Below are 22,020 nucleotides of genomic sequence, written 5' to 3'. Positions count from 1 at the left end.
ATGTTTAGTAGGCTCTTAGGAAAGGCCAAGGGGCAAACCAGTGCCTTGGCAACTATTGAGAAACTAAATGAGGTTCTTCGATCGACCAGGATTCGGTAATTTTATGTTTCATGTCAAACTGTTCACGATCAACTAAACTTCAACACTGGAACATAAAAACCTTGAGGGAAAAGCAACAATTCATTCGAACAACTCGCTATGCATTTCTGCCTTTGCCTGATAGAGTAGTTTATTCTTTGTGAATTGTATTCATAAGAACATGTTTTTGATCAAAAAACATGTTCTCCTTAAGAAGGTTGATTCTGAGATCGAAAAGGCTAAAAGATTCACCATTGTAATATAATATTCGCTGTTCATATTTGTGTCCCATGTGTGTATTACTAATGATCCTTAGCATTGCCTTTACCGCTTATTCTAAGGCTTTATTGTAAATTGAAAAAAGAAACATGAATGAGTATTGATCCCATGCTTCTGAAGCTGAGAAGAGTGGACCGCTAATGATGTGATGTTGGTGTTGATTATGAGAAGATTTCGAGCTAGAAACTAGAAGGAGGGAGTGAGTTATCCCCGTTGGTGGAAGAATCTGTAAACAGACCGGGCCGGCCTTGGCCTTACACTCCAACACTCGAGGCCGGTCCCAAAAATGTGTAAGGAGCCAGCTAAATGGTAAAGAGATGAAATGCATGAAGAATAAGCTTCGGAAATATACCCTGGTCCAAGCGAGCACCCTCTAGTAGATCGATGAGCTGGTTGTAACGCTGATCGTAACCGCTCAAGTTAATTTCCGGTGATGTCCTGTATAAAGAAGATGAATAGTGCCAAAGAATAAATAACAAAATAAGTGTATACAGTAAGGAGTCTCTACTCTCTATCCTTTTTTCCCTTTATCTCCTTCCTCTCCTTTTTTTCCTCCCTCCTTTCATAGGAGGATCATGTCAAAACAAAAGATATTAGAAGGTCATGTTACCCCTGTCTAGGTATCAGTAGATGAGACAAATGATTGATAAACTTAGCGGTAACCTTCAATGGGTTGCTTGGCTCTAGAATAATGTCGGACGGTCCTAGCTTGGGTCTACCTAGAATAGTACCGGATGACCCGGGCTTGGATGGCCCTGGTCTAGTGCTGAGCGGCCCTGGTCTGGGTGGCCATGGTCTACTGCTGAGCGGCCCTAGTCTAGGTTGCCTTGCTCTACTTAGCCAAAAAGACTAGTTGGCATGCTCGATCAGTCGATCGGATGGTCGAACAATCAACTCTAGAAGACTATCGATCGGCTCTAATCTGAGAGAAATGATCATTACTTAGCATATAGCTTTAACCCCCTTTTATATCCGTGGCAGTTTTCAATACTCGCCGTATCAAGTATGACAATAGAAACTTGATAGTATGATTAATATCGACGATGTCGACAAGACTATGGAGGAGATTCGGAGAGAAAGTGCTTAGTTAATTTGCTAAACGCATTGCCGCTGCACCATATTTTTGTTAAGGTTTTATGGGCACCGATTGCACAAATGGGTAGTTCAAAGTTTTGATACATACGGCATGTTTATTTGTAAAATCTGGGAAACTATGATGAGAATAGTTCGTCCAGTTATTTAAGACTTCGAAAGCATGTTCTAGCAAACTAGTTTTTCAGTTCTTTTGAGGAACATTGTCTTCTCTTTTTTTTTTTCTGAGACTTTAAAGATTCTCAACTAAAATATTTGTTCTTCGGCAGAGGACTTGGAGACCGACTAGGGCTAAACTCACAAAAGAGATCGCTTCATTCCTCCATGAGGCCTGCAAATAAAAGGAACACATTTAGAAATTAAAACCACTAGCTACTCCACAATCGTAACAAGATCTCCTAAAAAATAAGCTGCTAAAATTTAAGATTAGTTAGGCTTCGATTGTAATACTGGTTAAGATTTAATTCATAGGCAAAAAGAAAAAGAAAAAAAAGGAATCAGGCCTTGTCTCATGGATCAAAGTCCAGTGCCATACGACCGAGACAGCCACACCGAGACACAGAATGCCATTGGCATGACAAGGATAGCGGGTGCGAGGCTTCTTCCTATTTGATATGCAACCTAGGCACTACACTCTTCTTTATTCTTGCTTGGGTTCCTTGGATCCTCCCTCTATTAGTCAATTGGCCATGTGATGTAATGCAGACGATTTCGATCCACTTGGATTTCCATCATCAGCAAGGTCATAAGAGATGTAGATGCTTCACCAGATTTGTGCAAAACTTTCTCCAACACTAGTGAAGAAGGTGGCGTTTCCTCCATTTCTTCCTCAAAATTAGTTCCGCGGGCACCTGTGTCAGCACAGGCAAAGTACTGGCACAGAAAAGTTTTTCTATGACCGCAGACACTGCACTTTGTTCCAACTCTCTGTGTTTCTGTTTTCTGAAGAATTACGTAACTCCATAATCTAGTTGCCAATAGAGAATCTCTGATCCCGGAGTGAAATGCAGCAACCAAAACCACTGTTTTCCTCGGTCTCCTAAAGTGCAGAACTATGATCTTCAAATCAGTTCACATGTGAAGCCATTTAATGGCTGTTTTATTCATTGAGCCGATTTAGAGATATGCTCAGTTGAGCAGTGATCGCTCCCTCAGACAATTACAATTACAACTACTAAAGGACTCACTTGTTCAGGGATGAATGGCTTCCCTCAAACAGTTGCTGCTACTTGAGGATTGACTCAGTTGGGCAAAAGTGAGTTTAATAGCTATTTAATATCAAGGTTTAGTTGTCCTATTATTAGATGGAAATGCTGAATACCTACTTTTGATCAGTCCCTTCGGGGTATATTCCATTGTCTTATTGTTCGGTTGGTTAGACAGGCTCCTTTCTTCGACCACTAATAATGATAAAAGGTAGTGCATATAACAAGTGAAACTTCTACTTTCCAGATGAATTCGTCTATTGCTAGCTGAAGGATAAGAACTGATTTTAAGCTCCAACCTATACCTCCGGAGAGGTATTGAAGCTGAATCTTACCGAAATTAAAAATGCTTACACAAGCTCTAAGACCAGGGCAGAAGCCCCTCCTCCACCATTGCAAACACCAGCAACTCCAACTTTGCCATTTCTGTGTCTCAGAACCTGCAAAGACAGATAAGCTGTTTAAATGCCACATCCACACTTCTCGATACTAAATATATATGGACATAAGCTGATGGAAAAATAATAATCATTCAAAATCTCAAATTTTCCCCCCTTTTAGTATAATTAAGTTATCAATAAGGTCATGCTACACAATTTAAAACCTCCGATGAGCATGTAATAATTATTTACTTAAGTTGAATATTACTAGTGTTATATCCTTGCATTAAAGCTCAAAAGTGGAATAAGATTTATGTGGTCGACAACAAATAGTTAGGATAACCACATCTTGAAGATAATGATGCTAAATTCCAACATCGTAATCTGATATTTCAACTGGGAATACATAAAAGAGCAGACCGCAAAAGCATACCCCTAGTAAGGTAACCAGTATACGGGCTCCACTGCAACCTAGGGGGTGCCCCAAGGATACAGCTCCACCGTGCACATTAACTTTCTCCTGCCAAGGCAGCAAATGGAAAGATCTGTTGGTTGAAATGTGCCATAGTTGGTTACATAGCTGTTGATTGCTACCACATATGGTTCAACAAAAACTAAACATATGAAAAGAGAAAGATTAAAGCTTACAGACGGAAGCGAAAGAAGCTTTTGGTTTGCTAGGGCAACAACCTGCGGAAGGGCAAAATTTTGAGCCCGCATATAATAGAATGATGAAAGAGGTCCAGTTACATCAGCAGTTTAAAAAACTAAAACTCACTGAGAAAGCTTCATTTATTTCGTAGTAATCAACTTGAGAAGCATCCAAGCCTGCACTTAAAATAGCTTTGGGAATTGCAAGTGCTGGTGTTGTTGTGAATAATTCGGGGGCCTGAATAATGAATACAGTATCATTCATTTATCATATGACAACTTGGTAAGTAAAAGAATAAACTATAAAAGAATCTACAAGTCTGTAAGCGAAGAAATAGTCTTCTTTAAGAGAAGAAATGAAGTTTCTTGTTTGTTAATACCTGCGCTGAGTCTGCATAACCTCTGATCTTCGCAATCACTTGCAATCCTAATTCTAGAGCCTTCTGTCCACTCACCAGCACCAAAGCAGCAGCGCCATCACTACAACAAATGTATTTTACAAATTTAGATTGAAAATGATATGCAGAAAAGTTCCCAACTTAAATAAAATGAGTTAGATCAAGTGTGTCTTACAGTTAACACTCACATGAAAGCTATATGTGTGGCATTACTAGAAAGGATAAAAGAAAAAATAATAATACTCGAGAGCAATTATGTAAAATTTCAATATGAGATAGAACGACAGAAGACAAGTGGAGATAATGTATGTTCAAAGGCAATCAATAGATATGACACTATGAGAGTTGGATCAATTAAAATGATAGATGTAAAGGGAAAAGGAAGATCAAAGAAAAGTTTAATTAACATGATTTCAATGATAATGATGAACTAAATACATACTTGTAATTTAGGGAACCTATCAATTTTAGCAATGTAAAATTAGCAAACTCCTGCAGTATGCTTTGCTATCACCATGATCATATAGCCAAGGAAAGATGCACACCTCATTGCCAATGTTTCAGAAACCAAATTACTCCATAGTCTAGTAAAGACAAGGAATAAAGCATTTAGAATCTAGTGGATTTGAATAAAACATACAGATGGAACTACTGTTAGTTCAAATCATCACGAAGAAATTATTCAACATCGGGCCAGAATGGACAATGAATTGTAGAAAATAAAATGCCAGCTATACAATTCTCTCATTAAGAGATTATTCCTACAAATTAATATGTTTCTGTCAGTATGGATAATGGATTGTGGAAAATAAATCGCCAAGTGAAAGCCATCAGAATTTAGGGTGGTGCAACCTATATAAATATCACATTAATAGTAAATTCTTATAAATCAATCTGTTTCTCTGATATTATACTCGTAGAAGGACAAAATGGTACAACAAAAATCTACCTTATACTAGATGCATTTCCAGCAGTCACTGTCCCACCATTCTCCTTAAAACTGGGCCTGAGCTTCCTTAATTTAACAGGATCAAACTAGCCAAAAAAACACACACAATTAAAGCTGGCCCATAGAAGCATTGAAGGATTTGCACAGAACTGATATAGCATTCAACTATAAAGTTTTACAATTTGCCAAAAAGAGATATAAGAGCAATTACTCTCCCTAGAGTTGACTACACATACTTTCAAATAAATGCATGAAGATTAGTCAGCTCAACTGCTCAAAGAATTAAACCATAATTGTTCTTGAAACTAAAAATATTCTAAAATGCCACGTACAAGTTTTTTTAACCCATGATGCAAGAGATTAAATATATAACTTCTAAACTGGCAAAATTGCTTCAGCAACGACAGATCAGCAGAAATATTTGCTTTTGTGATGCTGCTTGTAACTTAAAAAAGATCTAAAGTCCACAAACAGAAATTTAATAATACAGCATCAAATTATTCATGCTAACATAATCAATTGCATAAGGATTTTGTTAAGCGTTATCAATAACTTGATGTTCTACAGGCTGTGCTTTGAACTCATAAGACAATAAATTGAAGAAAAGATGCTCAAATAAAGTAGCCAAACTAAGGAAAACGTATTTCTATTCTATTCCTACTCTGATACTATTCTCAAAGATAGCTATTCCATTCCGTAAACCAAATAGAGCTATTAATGTTCTTGAAAATCCAAATTTTCTTGTGTCAAGAGGATGCTTCACAGGAAGCATCCAACAAAATAAAGATTAGATGCAAATTATATGCCATGTGCATTTCACCAGTAAAACTGAAGGGGACTGCAATAAGCAAGTAAGCAGGAAGGAACACTACAAAGAGATAATAGACTACCTGAAACACATCAAATAAAGTAAATGAAAAGTGGAAAACTGCAGCATAAATTCAAAAACTGTTTGCAATGCAACAGGTTGCCCGATTATGAAATTTACTTTTTCTAGGCTTTCATCCTTCTCGATAATCATTGATGGTCTTCCTCTGCCTACAGAAACTTCAACCTGTAAAGCAAAGCATTGGAGAACTTCGGTGAACTTTTTGAATATTAGATATCCAGTCTAATATATCACGTAGAGGTAATTCTTACGGGTGCAATTTCCCATGTGAATGCACCAGAGTCACGAGCAGCTATTCCTCGCTCATTGCTCTGAATAGCATAAGCATCCTGAAAATGACATAATGAGCAAAACAAAGTCAAATTCTTTTGAAAATCGAATTCATGCTCAATTATATGAACCTACTATACATTATAAATAAGAAGTAAATAAACACTACACACACAAAAAAAAAATGAATTGAAGTATTCACATAGAATAGCCTAGTTTTCCTAGGGTTTAAGCACACAGCTAATTCAGTTGCATGACTAGTAACATGCAAATCTTTCAAAATACATATAGAGTAGCCTAGTTTTCCTAGGCTTTAAGCACACAGAAAAAAAGGAAAACAGGATACAAGCTTCCTACTAAAGTATGCATGATGTATATTCACCTGTTCTTCTCTTGATATTGAATAATTAACAGCACATAATTCAGCACACATTCCCATGCCAAAATCATTATAGACGTCCCATAGCCCATCTTTAAGCATTCCATCAACAAGTGTGTCATGCCCAAATCGAGATCCTTTTCTGTGAATTAAAAAGAACAGGAGGATTAATGGAATAAATGTAAATATTATTGAAGGTAGATTCCATCTGTAATGTGAGATTCAAAGCAAGAACATAATTTTACATTTAAAGAGACTCACACAACACCAAAGCAGAGAATATATGATATAAATTAATAATTTATAAAATATTAAAACATGTATTCAATTAGAATACATGCTAATTCATAGATCTTGTCATTGCAGTTATCACTATTGATCCTGTCCGAGTGCTGAGTCGATGGGCACTGGGGGCGTGGCGCTCTCCGCTGTCTTCGACTGGTGATGTGGATCTCCGACGAACCTGCAAAGAAGCCGAGCCGGGAGGGGTTTCCCAGCGATGACCCTCCGACGTTCAAGTCAGGCAGTGAAGAAGGAGAGGAGCAAAGCAACGCTACTGTGGCTACAGTGATGAGAATCGCCTACCTCCGTCGAAGTCTGGGGGTCCTTATATAGGACCCCGGGGAGGCGCGGGCACGCTTCTCGATGCGTGCGCGCTTCCCCAAACATACCTCAGTAGGTTGTATCAGAAAAGCATGTCTGACGTCATTCCACAATCGTCCGAGCATATCCCTGATGTGACGGTGGAAACTTCCACCATACGATATTCTGTCCGCTCCGGCCGCCAACCATGCTGTTTGTCGACGGCAGGTGTCTCGAGGATGATGTTACCAGCTGTCCTTTTTGTCCCTTTGCGCTCTTGTCTGTTCCTGGGCCGAGCGGACTAGCCGCTCGGCGCTCATGGCCTCAGGGAATGCGCATACCTCGGCCCGGGCGGGGAAGCCCTGCTCATGTGCTCGGATGGAATTGCGCCTTATTGTCCTGTGGCTCGGCCGAGTAGCCTGTCCACCGCCTCTCCGCTCGGCCCACAAACTCTTTTACCTTGAGCATCGGAAACCCGACCCCTGGTTGGGCTGTCTTTCGTCCGGCCTGGGAGACCCCTGGCCGGATGCTCGGTCGGCTCGCCAGTCCGCTCGGCGTGACCTCTGTCCGCTCGGCACGACCTTGGGGTTGACCTCCACGTGTCGTTGACCTCCCGCCAACGAGGGTCCCCCGTCTTTACCACCGGATCACATGCCTCCCCCTCAAGTCTAGTCGAAGGAGGCGCTAAGTCCAACTGACTGGACTATGAGTTTGGCCGAGCGACAGCCATCCTGCCACTTCCGAAAGTGTACCTCCGCTCGGCCACTATGGGGTCGAATAGCGCCGGTCGGCTAATTGCCGAGGGCTGCCCAACTGGCCTGTGATGATGTCCGCGGGATCTTCTCGGAATGCGTGCAAATCTCCGCCATTATGGTTGAGCACGCGGGTTCTGCCTCGTGATGGGGCTCATTAAATGCCTTCCTCTGACCGAGTGCCACGTGGCGCTGTTGACGTCATCGCACGGCCACCGCCTTACGCCCGACGCGACGTTCACTGGTTTGAAATGGACGGTTGGATGCGGGCCTCGGGTTATGTGACCTGCATCCGACGGCTCGGACGGCTCGAGCCCATCCTTATAAAGCTCTCATCGCCTTCTTCCGCCGCATTTTCGCCGTCGCGTGCTCAGAAGCCCTCTCCTGCGCCCCTTGCTCCGGTGACCTCGTTCCTCGGCACTCCGACGACCTCTTGCCCACTTCTTTCAATCCTCATCTTCTCTGTAAGGTTCTCTTGTTAGAGTGTATACTAAAAGCCTAGCTTTTGGTATAAACATTTATCTAGAAATAAGAATCACATTGGTCAAATGTCTACATTTATGATAAATGTATTTGTTCAATTAATTTATATTGTAGATAACATAGTGTGTGGTGTCACACACAGAAGATCATGTTATCGGTTTCCTTATAAATTATAAACAGTAGCTCACGACTAAGATGGAAAGGAACAAACCATTGGAAAGTCGTAGTGTAATTAGGTATTAGTTTATCTTAACTATATAATTACACTAATACACTTAGAGTGTATTGAGTAGGACCATTTGAGGTCGTTCCTTTTATACTGACTTTATGAAGGAACAAAAACCTCAGTTATTATGGAAGTGTGTGCTCTTAATCCTAATATAATAACAAGCACATATATTTGATATTTATTTCTTTAATTTATCAATGGGTGAGATTTAGTTCGATGAATCAATAAGCCTGATAAGTTGGGAAATGATATCACTTATAGTGTGTGTTGTTGATTATAGAAGGAAACTGTGTCCTAGAGATACTAGGTTGAGAATGTCCCCAAGAGGAGCTCATAAGGATTGTCATGTTAAACCCTGCAGGTGGACTTAGTCCGACATGACGATGAAGTTGAGTGGTACTACTCTTGGAGCTAGATATTAATTAAGTGAGTTGTCAGTAACTTACTTAATTAGTGGACATTTGTTATCTTAAACACAGGGAGACTAACACACTCATGATAAGAAGGAGCCCAAAATGTAATTTGGGATTGGTGCGGTAGTTCAATAATAGTTCTTTAGTGGAATGAATTATTATTGATGAATTAAGTTGTGTGTTCGGAGCGAACACGGGATGCTTAATTTCATCGGGAGACCAAAACCACCTCTTAATTATAGAGTACTATACCCACCTATACCCACCTTCTTACCCATCCTATAGGGGCCGGCCAAGCTAGCTTGGAGACCAAGCTAGGGCCGGCCATGGGTATGTTCATGGGTGAATTCATGTGGTCGGCCCTATTAAAATAAAAAGGAATTTTAATTTTAAAATTTTTCTTATGTGGATAATATAATTTAAAAGAGAGTTTAAAAATTTATATCCTTCCTTTTATAAGATTCTACAAAAGATTAAGAGAAGAGTTAAAATCTCTTTCATTATTTGTAGATTAAAAGGTTGATTTTAATTTTGGTAAAAACTTTGCTTTTAATTATATTCATGATTTAAAAGAAAGTTTAAAAATTAAAAATTCTCTTTTATTAGTTTCTATAAAAGATTAAGAAAAGATTTAATATATTTCCTTATTTGTAGATTGAAAGGAGATTTTAATTTTTTAGAGATAACTTTCCTTTTTGGAAATTATCCACATGTTTAAAAGAAAGATTTTAATTTATAAAATTTCTTTTTATTAACCAATCATGAAGGGATTAAAATTATTGGAGAAATTTTTATAAATTTCTAGAAACAAATTAGGAAGTTTTAATTTTGGTTTTAATTAAAACTCTCCTTGTTTTGGGGAGAAGAGTGGCCGACTATTATAATTTGAAAAGAGAAAATTATTTTAATTAAATAAATTTTCCTTTTCAATGGAAAAAGAATTAAGGAAGTTTTTATTAAATTTTCCTTATTTGCCAAGATCAAGGATTATAAAAGAGGGGGTAGAGGAGGCTTCAATGCTAACGACTCTATTCTATTTTTCCTCTCTTTTCTCCTTGGGTGTGACCGGCCATTTCTTTCCTCTCCTCTCCTTTGTGTGGCCGAAACCTTCTCATGGTGGAGATAGCTTTGGCGGCCGGATCTAAGAAGGAGAAGAAGGAGAGAAAAGAAGCCTCTTTTCTAGCATCCCTTGGAGGTGGTGGTGGCCGAACCTCTTCATCCTAGGAGAAGTTTTGATGGCCGAAACTTGCAAGGAAGAAGAAGGTGCTTGGTGGTTCTCATCTCGGAAGATCGTTGCCCACACAACGTCCGAGGTTAGAAGAGAAATACGGTAGAAGATCAAGAGGTCTTTCTAAAAGGTATAACTAGTAATTTTTCTTTCCGCATCATACTAGTTATTTTTGGAAATAATACCAAATACAAAAGGCATGCGATTCTAGTATTTCGAATATGTTTTTCGATGTTGTGTTCTTTTGTTTTTATTTCCTTGTGATTTGATTGTTCTTTTCGGTTAACCTAAAGTTATTTTAGGAAATTAAATATTAGCTTTCCATAAAAGGTTTTGTCTAGTCGGTGGTGGTTGCTCCCATATCCAAGAAGGCCATGTGCCTCGCCACGTCAGTACTGGGAACCAATTATGGAAATTAATATTTAATGGAATTAATAACTTAAGGTGATTTGGGTCGAACGTGTTAAGTTCCGCAGGAGATCCAAGTCAAAACCTAAAAGAACGAATAGATTAAGTTTTGGATCAAACGTGTTAAGTTCCGCAGGCGATCCAAAATTTAATTTAAAAGAACACATGGTAGCTAGGAAAATATTCAGACCTTTGTACAAAATTTTTATACAGTGGAACCTCTAGGTTTTCCGAGTAGCAACCAACATCTCTGCCTTTCTCTTTTCGGTTCTCGTGTTTTCTTTGCGGTCCTTGCCGCGTTCTTGCCTTCCGGTTACTGTTTCGTTCGTCTTCTCTGAGCCTTTGCGTTTTCTTCCGATCCCTGCCTCCTCCACTGTTCCGGCGATGGCTAGCTCTTCCCAGCCCGCGGACCTCGCTCTCGGCCCATGGTATACTACCATGGAGTCGCGGTTCGATCGACGGGACGCCGAGAGCCTGATAAACGCCTTTGACATCCTCTCTGATTTCGAACTGATTTTACCCTCTCCTTCCGCTCGGCCACACAACCCTCCGCGCGGCACTATCTGTTTTTTCCGCGAACAATTTACAGTCGGTCTGCGGTTTCCTCTCCATCCCTTCATCGCCGAAGTTTGCGATTTCTTCGGCCTCCCGCTCGCCCAGTTGGTTCCCAACACTTTTTGCCTTCTGTGCGGAGTTGTGGTATTATTTAAGATACACAACATTCTCCTCCGCCCGGAAGTCTTTTATTATTTCTACTACCCCAAGCAGTCCGAGCCGGACACTTATCTGTTTCAGGCTCGGCCCGGTTTAGTCTTCTTTGATAAACTGCCCTCTTCCAACAAGCATTGGAAAGAGAACTACTTTTTTCTTCGTATCCCCGGTCGGCTTCCTTTCCGGACCAAATGGCAGGTCGGACCGCCCACTTCCCCCGAACTGAAGAGGTATAAAACCCGACCGGATTATCTTCAGGCAGCCAATATGCTCGCCGGTCTGAAGCTCGACATCAACAAGCTTCTTCCTGAAGGCGTGATGTATATGTTTGGCTTGAGTCCGAGCTGGACCCCCCCCTCCCGAGCAGCTTTGGTAAGAAATTTATTTGTGCATTTGCCTTGAGTTCTAACTGATTTTCTTCTCTTTTCCTTGCAGCGAACATCGTAATGGAGTCTGTGCTGTTCGGGATCTTGAAGAAAAAAGCGGTTGCGCTCGAGGCGGCAGCAGCCAAGGAAATGGAGCAGTTGGGCATTGCTCCGGTCGGCTCTCACGAGGGTGAGAGCGAGACAAATGCAGGGGAGTCGGCCGCTCAGCTTCACCTGCGGAAGCGACTGGTGGTGCAACTTCTAGCAAGGGCCCTTCCGTTCAGGAGGATGACTCTGAGCCGGACGACGAACTCCCCCTCAACCAGAAGAGACGGCGTGTTGCGATGTCACTCCGTTCGGCAACCTCCGCAGTGTAAGCGTCCGAGCGGACGGGCACCGCATCTCCCCGCGGCAAGGCGCCATCGGTCGAGGCGCTCTCCTCCGACCGGACCCCCTCTCAATTGGATCCGCCTGCGGCCCCCATTGAAGCGATGCCGGTCAGCTCCCTTCCTCTTGTATCCCGCCGAGTCCGCCGCTCGGGCATTCTGTCCTCGATGTCCAGCCCGGCCTCCGATCCCTCGGCGTCCGCTCACACGACTCCGAGCCGGCGCCGCACTATTAAGGCCACCCTGCACCTCCCCACTGAGGCGTTTATGGCCGAGTCAGATCAGCCGACGGCTCCTGAACACATGATCACTATCAAGGGGCCCCTTGCTGAGATGTGGGCGGACGCCCGGGCCCGTCTTGCCATGATACCGCTCGACAAACTGGCTGACAGCTACATGCAGCAGTGCTCAGGGGTAAGCTTAGAGATCGCTGTCGCCAACCGCTTGGCTATGGTGGAGGAGAAGCTGAAGAGACTGAAGAGTCCGGGCGGCCCGTCTTCTTCTCAGGGCCCTTCATATGCCGAGCTGCAAAAGGAGCTCGCAAAGACCAAGGGTCTGCTGGAGGCCGAGCGGAAGAAGACGACTGACCAAGCATACATGCTGGCCCAGCTCGAACAGCAGGTCAAAACTTATGACCGCAAGATAGAACTCGCCACCACTCAGAAAAATACCGCGATCGTCGATCTGGACAAAAAGAATGTTGAAGCGAGGGCTCTGGAGCAGCGGGTGAAAGAGCTTGCGGATCTGCTGGATCGCGAGAAGAAGGGCCGCTCGGTCGAGGCGGCGGCTCTCAGGGACGATTTGAAGGCCCTGCAAGAAGTACATCCGCTCGGAGGAATTTGCTGAAAAGGTCTGTGACCGGATGGTCATTGCCTTCGAGTTGGCTATCACCGCCACGGCGGACTATCTGAAGTCCAAGGGTCAACTCCCCGAATTCGTGGTCATCCCTGCTACGGAGCATGCGGCGCTTCTCACCACCAGTCCGAAGCATGTTTTCAATTATCTGGAATGAAGTGTTTTTTGTAATCCTTCCGATCGGCGAACTTATAATTTTGAAATGCCAATTTTTACTCTATTAGCCTTCCGTGAAGTGTTTCTTATAACTGCACCGCTCGACCTTCATTCCGCACGGAACTTCTGTTAGTTTTTCGTTAGAAGTGTTTTTCTCAACTACGCCGCTCGGTCAAACGACCTTCATTCAACATGGAACCTCCGTTAGTTTTTCGTTGATCGGCGCTGGTAAGCGCACGCCATTGTTTTCTCCCTGTCCTTAGAATCAAGGCTTGCTGATCATCGGCCCTAGATGCTGGGTCTCAGTCTATCTGTGCGACGCTGTCCCGTCCGGGGGGTTTATAGTCGCCGGTTCGACTCTGGAGTTTAACATCGCCGCTCGACGGTCTTCGTGCCGGGGGGTTTATAGTCGCCGGTTCGACTCTGGAGTTTAACGTCGCCGCTCGACGGTCTTCCGACCGGGGGGTTTATAGTCGCCGGTCCGACTCTAGAGTTTAACGTCGCCGCTCGACGGTCTTCAGGCCGGGGGGTTTATAGTCGCCGGTCCGACTCTAGAGTTTAACGTCGCCGCTTGACGGTCTTCGGACCGGGGGGTTTATAGTCGCCGGTCCGACTATAGAGTTTAACGTCGCCGCTCGACGGTTTTCGAGCCGGGGGGTTTATAGTCGCCGGTCCGACTCTAGAGTTTAACGTCACCGCTCGACGGTCTTCAGGCCGGGGGGTTTATAGTCGTCAATCTGACTCTAGAGTTTAACAACGCCGCTCGACGGTCTTCAGGCCGGGGGCTTTATAGTCGCCGGTCCGATTCTAGAGTTTAACGTCGCCGCTCGACGGTCTTCAGGCCGGGGGATTTATAGTCGCCGGTCCGACTCTAGAGTTTAACGTCGCCGCTCGACGGTTTTCAAACCGGGGGGTTTATAGTCGCCGCTTCGACTCTAGAGTTTAACGTCGCCGCTCGACGGTCTTCAACAATGAGCTTACAGCTCGGATAATATACGCCTGGCCGATCGGCACGGGGTCTTCGACATCGAGCCTGTGGCTCGGATAATATACGCCCTGCCGATCGGCACAGGGTCTTCGACATCGAGCCTGTGGCTGGGATAATATACACCCGGCCGATCGACACGGGGACTTCGACATCGAGCCTGTGGCTCGGATAATATACGCCCGGGCGATCGGCGCGGGGTCCATCGAGCCCGTGGCTCTGATAATATACGCCCGACCGATCGGCGCGGGGTGTTCGACATCGAGCCCATGGCTCGGATATGATGGAAACTCGGCCGATCGGCACGGGAGTCCTTTCTCGAGAAACTATGATAAATTCTATGACCGAAAAAGAATATAACTAAAAAACTGACCTGCCGACCAGCAGAAAATCTGACTCAATTTCTCGACTCCCGAATACCCGTGGAGTGAGGATACAATATACTCGTCGAAACCCATCAAAGTCATGAGTAGGGCGAAACTTTCCGGGTCGTCCGTCTTCACGTTCCAGACCAGGTGCGTTCCCATCGGCCCTTTGTTCTGGCCCCATATTGAGAGTTGCCTATTGCGCTATCCGATCGGCTTGAGCCTTTTGTTGTTGCTCGACTATCTTGGCCGCTCGTGCTTGGATGAGCGCGTCTAGTTCTTCGGGAGAGAGTGTCACCATGAGTTGGCATCCAGCTTCTTCCATCGTCTCTGCTCGGATTCAGGAACGTTCCCACAGGGACGAGGCGCTCTCCGCTGTCTCCGACTGGTGATGTGGATCTCCGGCGAACCTGCAAAGAAGCCGAGCCGGGAGGGGTTTCCCGGCGACGACCCTCCGACGCTCAAGTCAGGCAGTGAAGAAGGAGAGGAGCAAAGCAACGCTACTGTGAGAATCGCCTACCTCCGTCGAAGTCTGGGGGTCCTTATATAGGACCCCGGGGAGGCGCGGGCACGCTTCTCGATGCGTGCGCGCTTCTCCAAACATACCTCAGTAGGGTTGTGTCAGAAAAGCATGTCTGACGCCATTCCGCAATCGTCCGAGCATATCCCTGATGTGACGGTGAAAACTTCCACCGTACGATACTTTGTCCGCTCCAGCCGCCGACCATGCTGTTTGTCGACGGCATATGTCTCGAGGATGATGTTACCAGCTGTCCTTTTTGTCCCTTTGCGCTTTTGCCTGTTCCTGGGTCGAGCGGACCAGCCGCTCGACGCTCATGGCCTCAGGGAATGCGCATACCTCGGCCCGGGCAGGGAAGCCCTGCTCATGTGCTCGGATGGAATTGCGCCTTATTGTCCTGTGGCTCGGCCGAGCGACCTGTCCACCGCCTCTCCGCTCGGCCCACAAACTCTTTTACCTTGAGCATCGGAAACCCGACCCCTGGTTGGGCTGTCTTTCATCCGGCCTGGGAGACCCCTGGCCGGATGTTCGGTCGGCTCGCTAGTCCGCTCGGCGTGACCTCTGTCCGCCCGGCACGACCTTGGAGTTGACCTCCACGTGTCGTTGACCTCTCACCAACGAGGGTCCCCCGTCCTTACCACCGGATCAACTATGATAATGCATTTGTATGATGTAAAAATAGTATATAAGTATAAAAGGTTTGAATCCAGTAAAAAAAATTACACTTGGTGATATCCCTATTAGTTATGCATTACCCAGGCATGACTCAGAGAATCAAGCATTATAATTACACCCTGTTTGGAATCCTATGGAACTGAATTCCTATGGTAATTGGAATTCAATTCCATAATTTGGAATGAATTTTTGAGATGGATTTGATATGGAATTCAATTCCAATTCCATTCAAAACGTGAACAGTAAATCAGACCTCAAATGGTCAGATTTGGATAGAGAATTTACCATGAACAACTAAAATTACTTAATTGTCCTTTTAATTTAAAATCCTTTTTTCCATCTGCCGACTCTCTTGTTTTCTCCTACCTTTCTCCCGTGCGACGAAAACTTCTCCTTGCACCGTTTCTCCCGTGCGCCACCTTCTTCATACTGTGCGATCGTAAGTTGACAATTACAAATATCCAAGCTTCGAAATGTAGTGAGATGTTCCAGAACGGAAGTTGCCTTATAAACATTTTAATGACAATTTAGTGAGCGAAGTAAGACCTCGTAGATGACTTGTCAAATCTTTGTGTTTGTTAAGAATTTTAAGTTTTGAGTTTTTTCAATGCTATCTTAACCGTGCGATCCCTTCTTCCTATTCTCTAATACTTAACTTGATTATTAAATGGTTAATTATGAGGATAAAATGGTAAATGTATAAGAATGGAATTCAATTCAAATAGATTCCAAATTAAGGAATTCAATTCAATTCTATTATTCACTAATCCATTCCAAACATAGGAATTGAATTCAATTCCTAATGGAATTCAATTCAATTCCTTCACTTAAGTTGTTTCCAAACAGGGTGTTAAGGAATGTATGGAGAACATAATTTATATATGAAACAAAAACCAGATAGTGACTTAGCTAACCTTGCTTCTGCGATATACTTAGGAGCATTTGACATACTTTCCATGCCACCAGCTATAACTACATCATTAATACCCAGCTGGATACTCTGTGCTGCGAGCATTGTGGCTGTGGAACAGAGGAAGAAGTTTATGTGATTCAATAGAATAACTCAGAAAAATTGTATCCTTGACTTTAAACAACAATACCCTTCATTCCAGATGCACAAACTTTGTTTATAGTAGTGCAAACAACTGTATTTGGTATTCCAGCACCCAGAGCAGCCTGCCTGGCCGGAGCTTGGCCGAGATTTGCACTCAGAACGTTGCCAAAAAAGACTTCTTGCACAATTGAGGGATCTATATTTGCCCTTTCAAGAGCATCTGAGAAAGCACAAACAGATCAGTAGGTCCAGCACAAAGAAAAGTGAAAAGCTTTGAGAAAGTTCTATATGCACATACACTTGATAGCAATAGATCCAAGTTGTGTTGCAGATAAAGATGACAAAACACCAAGAAATCCACCCATAGGTGTACGTGCAACACCAACAACACATACATCTGCCAATAAGAACTGACAGGTCTCAGGATAAACCACAAAAGCAAAAATCAACGGGAGAAACAAAGATAAGAGGAGTATAAGGCAAATTTCTCCAACTACTCGTCGAGCATAAAATATGGGGACTCTTGATATACCTCTTGGGTTTATCTGCTCTGAAGCCATGGGTATTGCCGTGATCGGATCCAAAAAAAGGAGCAGCTAATCAGCCTAGCAAACGCTGATTTATCCAATAATATAACAGTGAGTGCAAATCATAAGCCGAAAGCAATATGCAAATAAATCTTGACTAAAAAATATTGAATATAAAGGCCAAAGCGAAACGAAAAAAAAAGTTAAATGGGCCATATGTGCCAACTTGTTGGGATGTGAAATGAATCTCAACAAAAAAAAAAGGATTTTTTTTTTCTAAACGCAACGAGAAGACTAGGATTAGGGCTCCCTCCGAGAGATCGAATGAGAACAGATCAGGAGTGAGCAGAGTAAATCTGCTAGCGAAACGCATCAAAGCGCGTGATTAGTGGATAATAGCGAGTTTTACAGGCAATACGGAATACGGAGATCGAGAAGAGAGGAAGAACCGCAGCTTTACCTTCCGCGCCGCTGCCAAGGACTCTCCGATGCGTTCGATTGGGCCTGCCGGTGGCAGAGAGAGGAGACGGGGACAGCGGCAGCGGATTGGAGGAAGAAGCTATTAATCGCAGCTGGAGCCGTGCAGGACTTAACCATGGCTTTTATGCACATCGCCCCCCTTCTATTTTGTAATTGCAACACCAATGATTTTTAACTTTTTACTTTTGTTTCCCAGAAATAGAATCTGAAAAAATATATATATTAATCTAGAAATTTTGTACACATTTGAATAAATTTTTAAAAAAATTATAGAATATTATGAAAATAATTTTTTGACCTTTATCTTAGTGTTATTATTGAGGAAAAAAGAACTGGTTCAACTTCGAAGCAAGTTTCAAGTTGCAATTTTTTTTTTTTAAATTCAGGAGCTCATTTCGAACCAATTAATTTTAAAGATTATTTTTTTAATTCTATAAAAGTTTCAATAGCTCAACATCTCGGATTTTTCATTTTACTATAGGAAAATGTTCATGTCATATTTAGAAATCGAACATTAAAGATTTGGAAGACTGTATAAGGTGACATTTGGTTCGCTCTTAGAAATCGAAATGAGAATGAGTATTATAGTATTATGGAATGAGAATGAGTATGAGCTTGGTATTATACTATTATTCTTAAAAATAGTATTTGGTTTGTTGAATATTTTCAATCGGAATGAATCTAAATTTCCTTTTTTACCCTTAAAAGAAAATAAAAGAAAAAATTATATTGGAGAGAAAGTTGAATGTGAGAGAAACATATGAGTGTGATGAAAAAAAATGAAGAGAGGGAAAGTATGATGAGAGAAATGAGAAGAGAGTGCATGATAGGAGAGATTGAGAAGAGAAAAAGTATAATGAGAGAGAAAGAGTGATGAGAAAAAAATGAAGAGAGAGAAAGTACGATGAGAGAAAATGAAAGATTGAGGAGAGAGAAAATGAAAGATTGAGGAGAGAGAAAATGGGTTGAGAGAGAAATGGTGATGGGAAAATGAAGAGAGAGAAAGTATGATGAGAGAAACTGAAAGATTGAGGAGATAGAAAGTGTGATGAGAGAGAAAGTATGATGAGAAAAATGTGTGACTAGAGAAAATGAGGAGAGAGAGTGTGATGGGAAAGAATGAAGCGAGAGAAAGTGTGATGAGAGAAAATGAGGAGAGAATAGTAAGAGAGATTGCGGAGAGAGGAAGTATGATGAAAAATGAGGAGAGAGTGTGTAATGAGTGAGAAAATGTGATGGAAGAGAATGAAGAGAGAGAAAATGAGGAGAGAGAGTCTATGATGAGAGAAAATATAGAGAGAAAATGGTAGAGAATGTGTGATGAGAGATAAAATATATTGAGAGAGAAAGTGTGATAATAGAATAAGGAGAGAAAAAATAAGGAGAGAGTGTGTGAAATGAAAAAAAAATTTGAACAAATATACTATGAGTATTTTTGTCCAAAACTTAATTCACATTCCTATTCTATCAAAATCCAAGGGAGGGAGTTAGTTTCATTCTAAAATCTTGATTCTATTCCCATCAACCAAACACAAAATTTATGAATGAATCTATTCCCTGATTCCTAAATCCTTAAATCAAACACCATCTAAGAGCATTACACCTCAATGTAGCTCGGGTTTATAATCTCAAATTCCTGTGATGAAAAAAAATGATAACATTCAAATGCCCCTCTATTATCCACCCTAAGACCAGCCGACTCCTAGATGAGAAAATTTTATTTCATACAAGAATGAACTTTAGGAATTCAAATCTTATTATGAATCTATTGTCCTAGTACCAACTCATCTATACCTGTCAAAGCTTAAAATTGTAAACTTAGATAAAACATAAGGCTATCGAATAAAGTGGTAGCTAGATGAGTGAGAGTTTGAGTGTTGGGCTGATCAATACTAAGATGAGATATGCAAAAGAAATTACAAAAAGAGATTAGGAATGTGTTTAAATTTATGTATTTATTTTATTTAAATTTATTTATTAAAGATTGAGATCGAGTTGAATTTAGCTTCTTATAAGCTTAAATAACAATAGTATTATTGTGCTTAAAATTAGCGACATTAAATTATATTATTTTTAACATATTAATAATAATTAAAATTTTATAAATTAATATATATTTGAATAAAAAATTTAAATAGGTAACATGGGAAAAAGTTCTTGATTCACCTTCTTCACAAGTTCCTGATAAAAGTAAAGAAAAATGATATGCACAAGGAAAAAAACTCAATGAAAACCTCAAGGATAGACACATAAAATGATGGGGCCCACAAAAAGTGAAATGGTGGGCCATGACTTTATGTGTCTATCCTTGAGGTTTTCATTGAGTTTTTTTCCTTGTGCATATCATTGCTCGTCTAATATACACTTAATCTTAGGACTAAATTTTTTTTTAGCACCTGATTGTTGGATTGAGAAGCGCTAGAGGGGGGGGGGAGAGGGTGAATAGCGCACGCGGCTATTTCGTTCGATTCGTAAAACTATCGGAGTTAAAAACACGCAGCGGAATAAAGAAACACAAACATAGAGACACAGGGGAATTTACTTCGTTCGGAGCCTAGATCGACTCCTACTCGAAGGCCCACGATCCTTGATCGCTTTCCGTGGGCAACAACTATAAGCTCGAATAGAATTACAAGTGAAGTACAATAATCAATAAGAAATAATTAAATTATACCGACGACAATATCAATAACTGAAGATTCGAAGCTCCGGGTCGTCGGGGGGTCGTTGCAGCACTTCGGGATCGTGTCGTTAGCAGCTAGTCGCAGAAGGATTGCTTGGAGTGAGTTATCTTGAGCTGCTGGTCGAAACCCCCTTATAAAGGGTGTTCAAGGCGCCTTCATCAAGCTCCAAGGTGCCTTGAATCCCTAAGTTTTATCCCGGAAATTATTCTACGAAGAAGCTTTGACCGCTGCCCTTTGTCCATCTCAAGGCGCCTTCATCACTGTCCAAGGCACCTTAAACCACCTGTTCAAGGCGCCTTGAGCTTCCTTCAAGGCACCTCCAACCATTCTGGACAGCTGGCTTCGGCTCGTACCCGAGGCGCCTCCATGGGGCTTAGAGGCGCCTCGGACACTGTTCATCCGAGGTTAACTTGTGCTCCTTTGGTCCTGCAAAGTGTTAGTCCCAAATACATACTCTGCAAACCAAAGTTAGCACAAAACAATAGTAAATATGATAACAGAATCTAATGGCAGTCTCCGGACTGTCTGGGTCTGATTTCGGATTTCCAACCGAAAACCCTAGGTCGACCCGACGCCTACTGTTCCCTCTACGGGGAACGCGTCCTCACTTACTCCACTCAGGATATTTACCTGATGCTAGTGTGATCCTCCAGATCGACTGGACTTTTGCTCAGTGCTCGATGCTTCCGGACTTTCTACTGGACTTCCGCTTCCCGGCTGGTCCAGTCTTTCACCTGGTTCGCGACACCAGGACTTTCCACATAGGGTTACCCCCCTAGGACTTTTGCCTGAAGTACTCGACCCACCAAGACTTTCCGCATAGGGTTACCACCCCCTATGACCTAGGGTTACCACCCCCTAGGGTTTTTACCTTGCCTAACCACAGTTAGGTCTTTTCCTGAAACACTCAACAGACTTGTTAGATCACAACACACCTTAACTTTGAATCCTTTGCCATTATCAAAACTCAGGTTCGATCGCCGGATGCTTCCCGCACCAACAATGATAATGTTTTCCTTCTAACCAAGGATTATGCTCTCTTTTTTCCCTCACCTATAGTATCACCCATATTATCAAACTATCCATATATTATGTTGGGACCTTGATCACCGACTAGAGGAGGTGAATAGACGATCATCCATTTCATTCACTTTCCTACACTTATTAGGGCAGCGAAATACAAAACAATAAGTAGAAAGCTAACCCTAGAAATAATAAAGACAAGAAGAAAACAAACAAACCCTAACACATTTGTTTAACTACATGATTTGGAGATGATGATCCTACTCCACGGCATGTCCGTAAGATGGGCGATCTCTCAATCCGTCGGTGGATCAATCCCTGGAACTCTGGCTATCACAATCCTCCCTATCGGTGGAGAAATCTCGCCACAAACTCGATCAAGATCTTGTTGGTTGCTACTCGGAATATCGTACCGGTTCCCTTGTATAAAAATTTTATACAAGTCCTGAACCATTCCTAACAACCTATTATGTTCTTTAGAAATTAAATTTGGAATCGCAAACAGAACTTAACATTATTGATTTCAAATTCAACTTATCTGTTCTTAGAGGTTTAGACTTGGATCGCAA

At 42.3% G+C, this 22,020-nt stretch overlaps 1 protein-coding gene across 3 annotated transcripts; it reads right to left on the bottom strand.

Moving 5' to 3' along the window:
* Window positions 1–1,674: 1,674 nt before the first annotated feature.
* Window positions 1,675–17,874, bottom strand: LOC122026866 (acetyl-CoA acetyltransferase, cytosolic 1-like). 3 transcript variants are annotated; one of them, XM_042585584.1, is made up of 15 exons: window positions 17,725–17,874; window positions 17,270–17,352; window positions 17,036–17,134; window positions 16,784–16,957; window positions 16,598–16,703; window positions 6,574–6,712; window positions 6,173–6,250; window positions 6,021–6,086; window positions 5,033–5,118; window positions 4,066–4,165; window positions 3,813–3,923; window positions 3,683–3,724; window positions 3,468–3,554; window positions 2,990–3,094; window positions 1,675–1,780 (listed from the first exon to the last, which is right to left on the bottom strand). In XM_042585584.1, the coding sequence occupies exons 2-14, from the start codon at window positions 17,295–17,297 to the stop codon at window positions 3,005–3,007; spliced, it is 1,206 nt and encodes a 401-aa protein (XP_042441518.1). In that variant the 5' UTR covers window positions 17,298–17,352; window positions 17,725–17,874; the 3' UTR covers window positions 1,675–1,780; window positions 2,990–3,004. The 3 variants fall into 3 exon arrangements, 2 of the variants coding, with proteins under 2 accessions (XP_042441518.1, XP_042441517.1); XM_042585583.1 differs by having other exon boundaries at window positions 3,009–3,094; XR_006124186.1 differs by lacking the exon at window positions 1,675–1,780 and having other exon boundaries at window positions 3,080–3,094; window positions 3,468–3,579.
* Between the last annotated feature and the right edge of the window lie 4,146 nt (window positions 17,875–22,020).

The sequence above is a fragment of the Zingiber officinale genome, chromosome 10A (assembly GCF_018446385.1).
Source record: "Zingiber officinale cultivar Zhangliang chromosome 10A, Zo_v1.1, whole genome shotgun sequence".
NCBI classification, from domain to species: Eukaryota; Viridiplantae; Streptophyta; class Magnoliopsida; order Zingiberales; family Zingiberaceae; genus Zingiber; species Zingiber officinale.
Note: the sequence above shows the minus strand (reverse complement) of the source record. Positions and strands in the feature narration are given on the sequence as shown.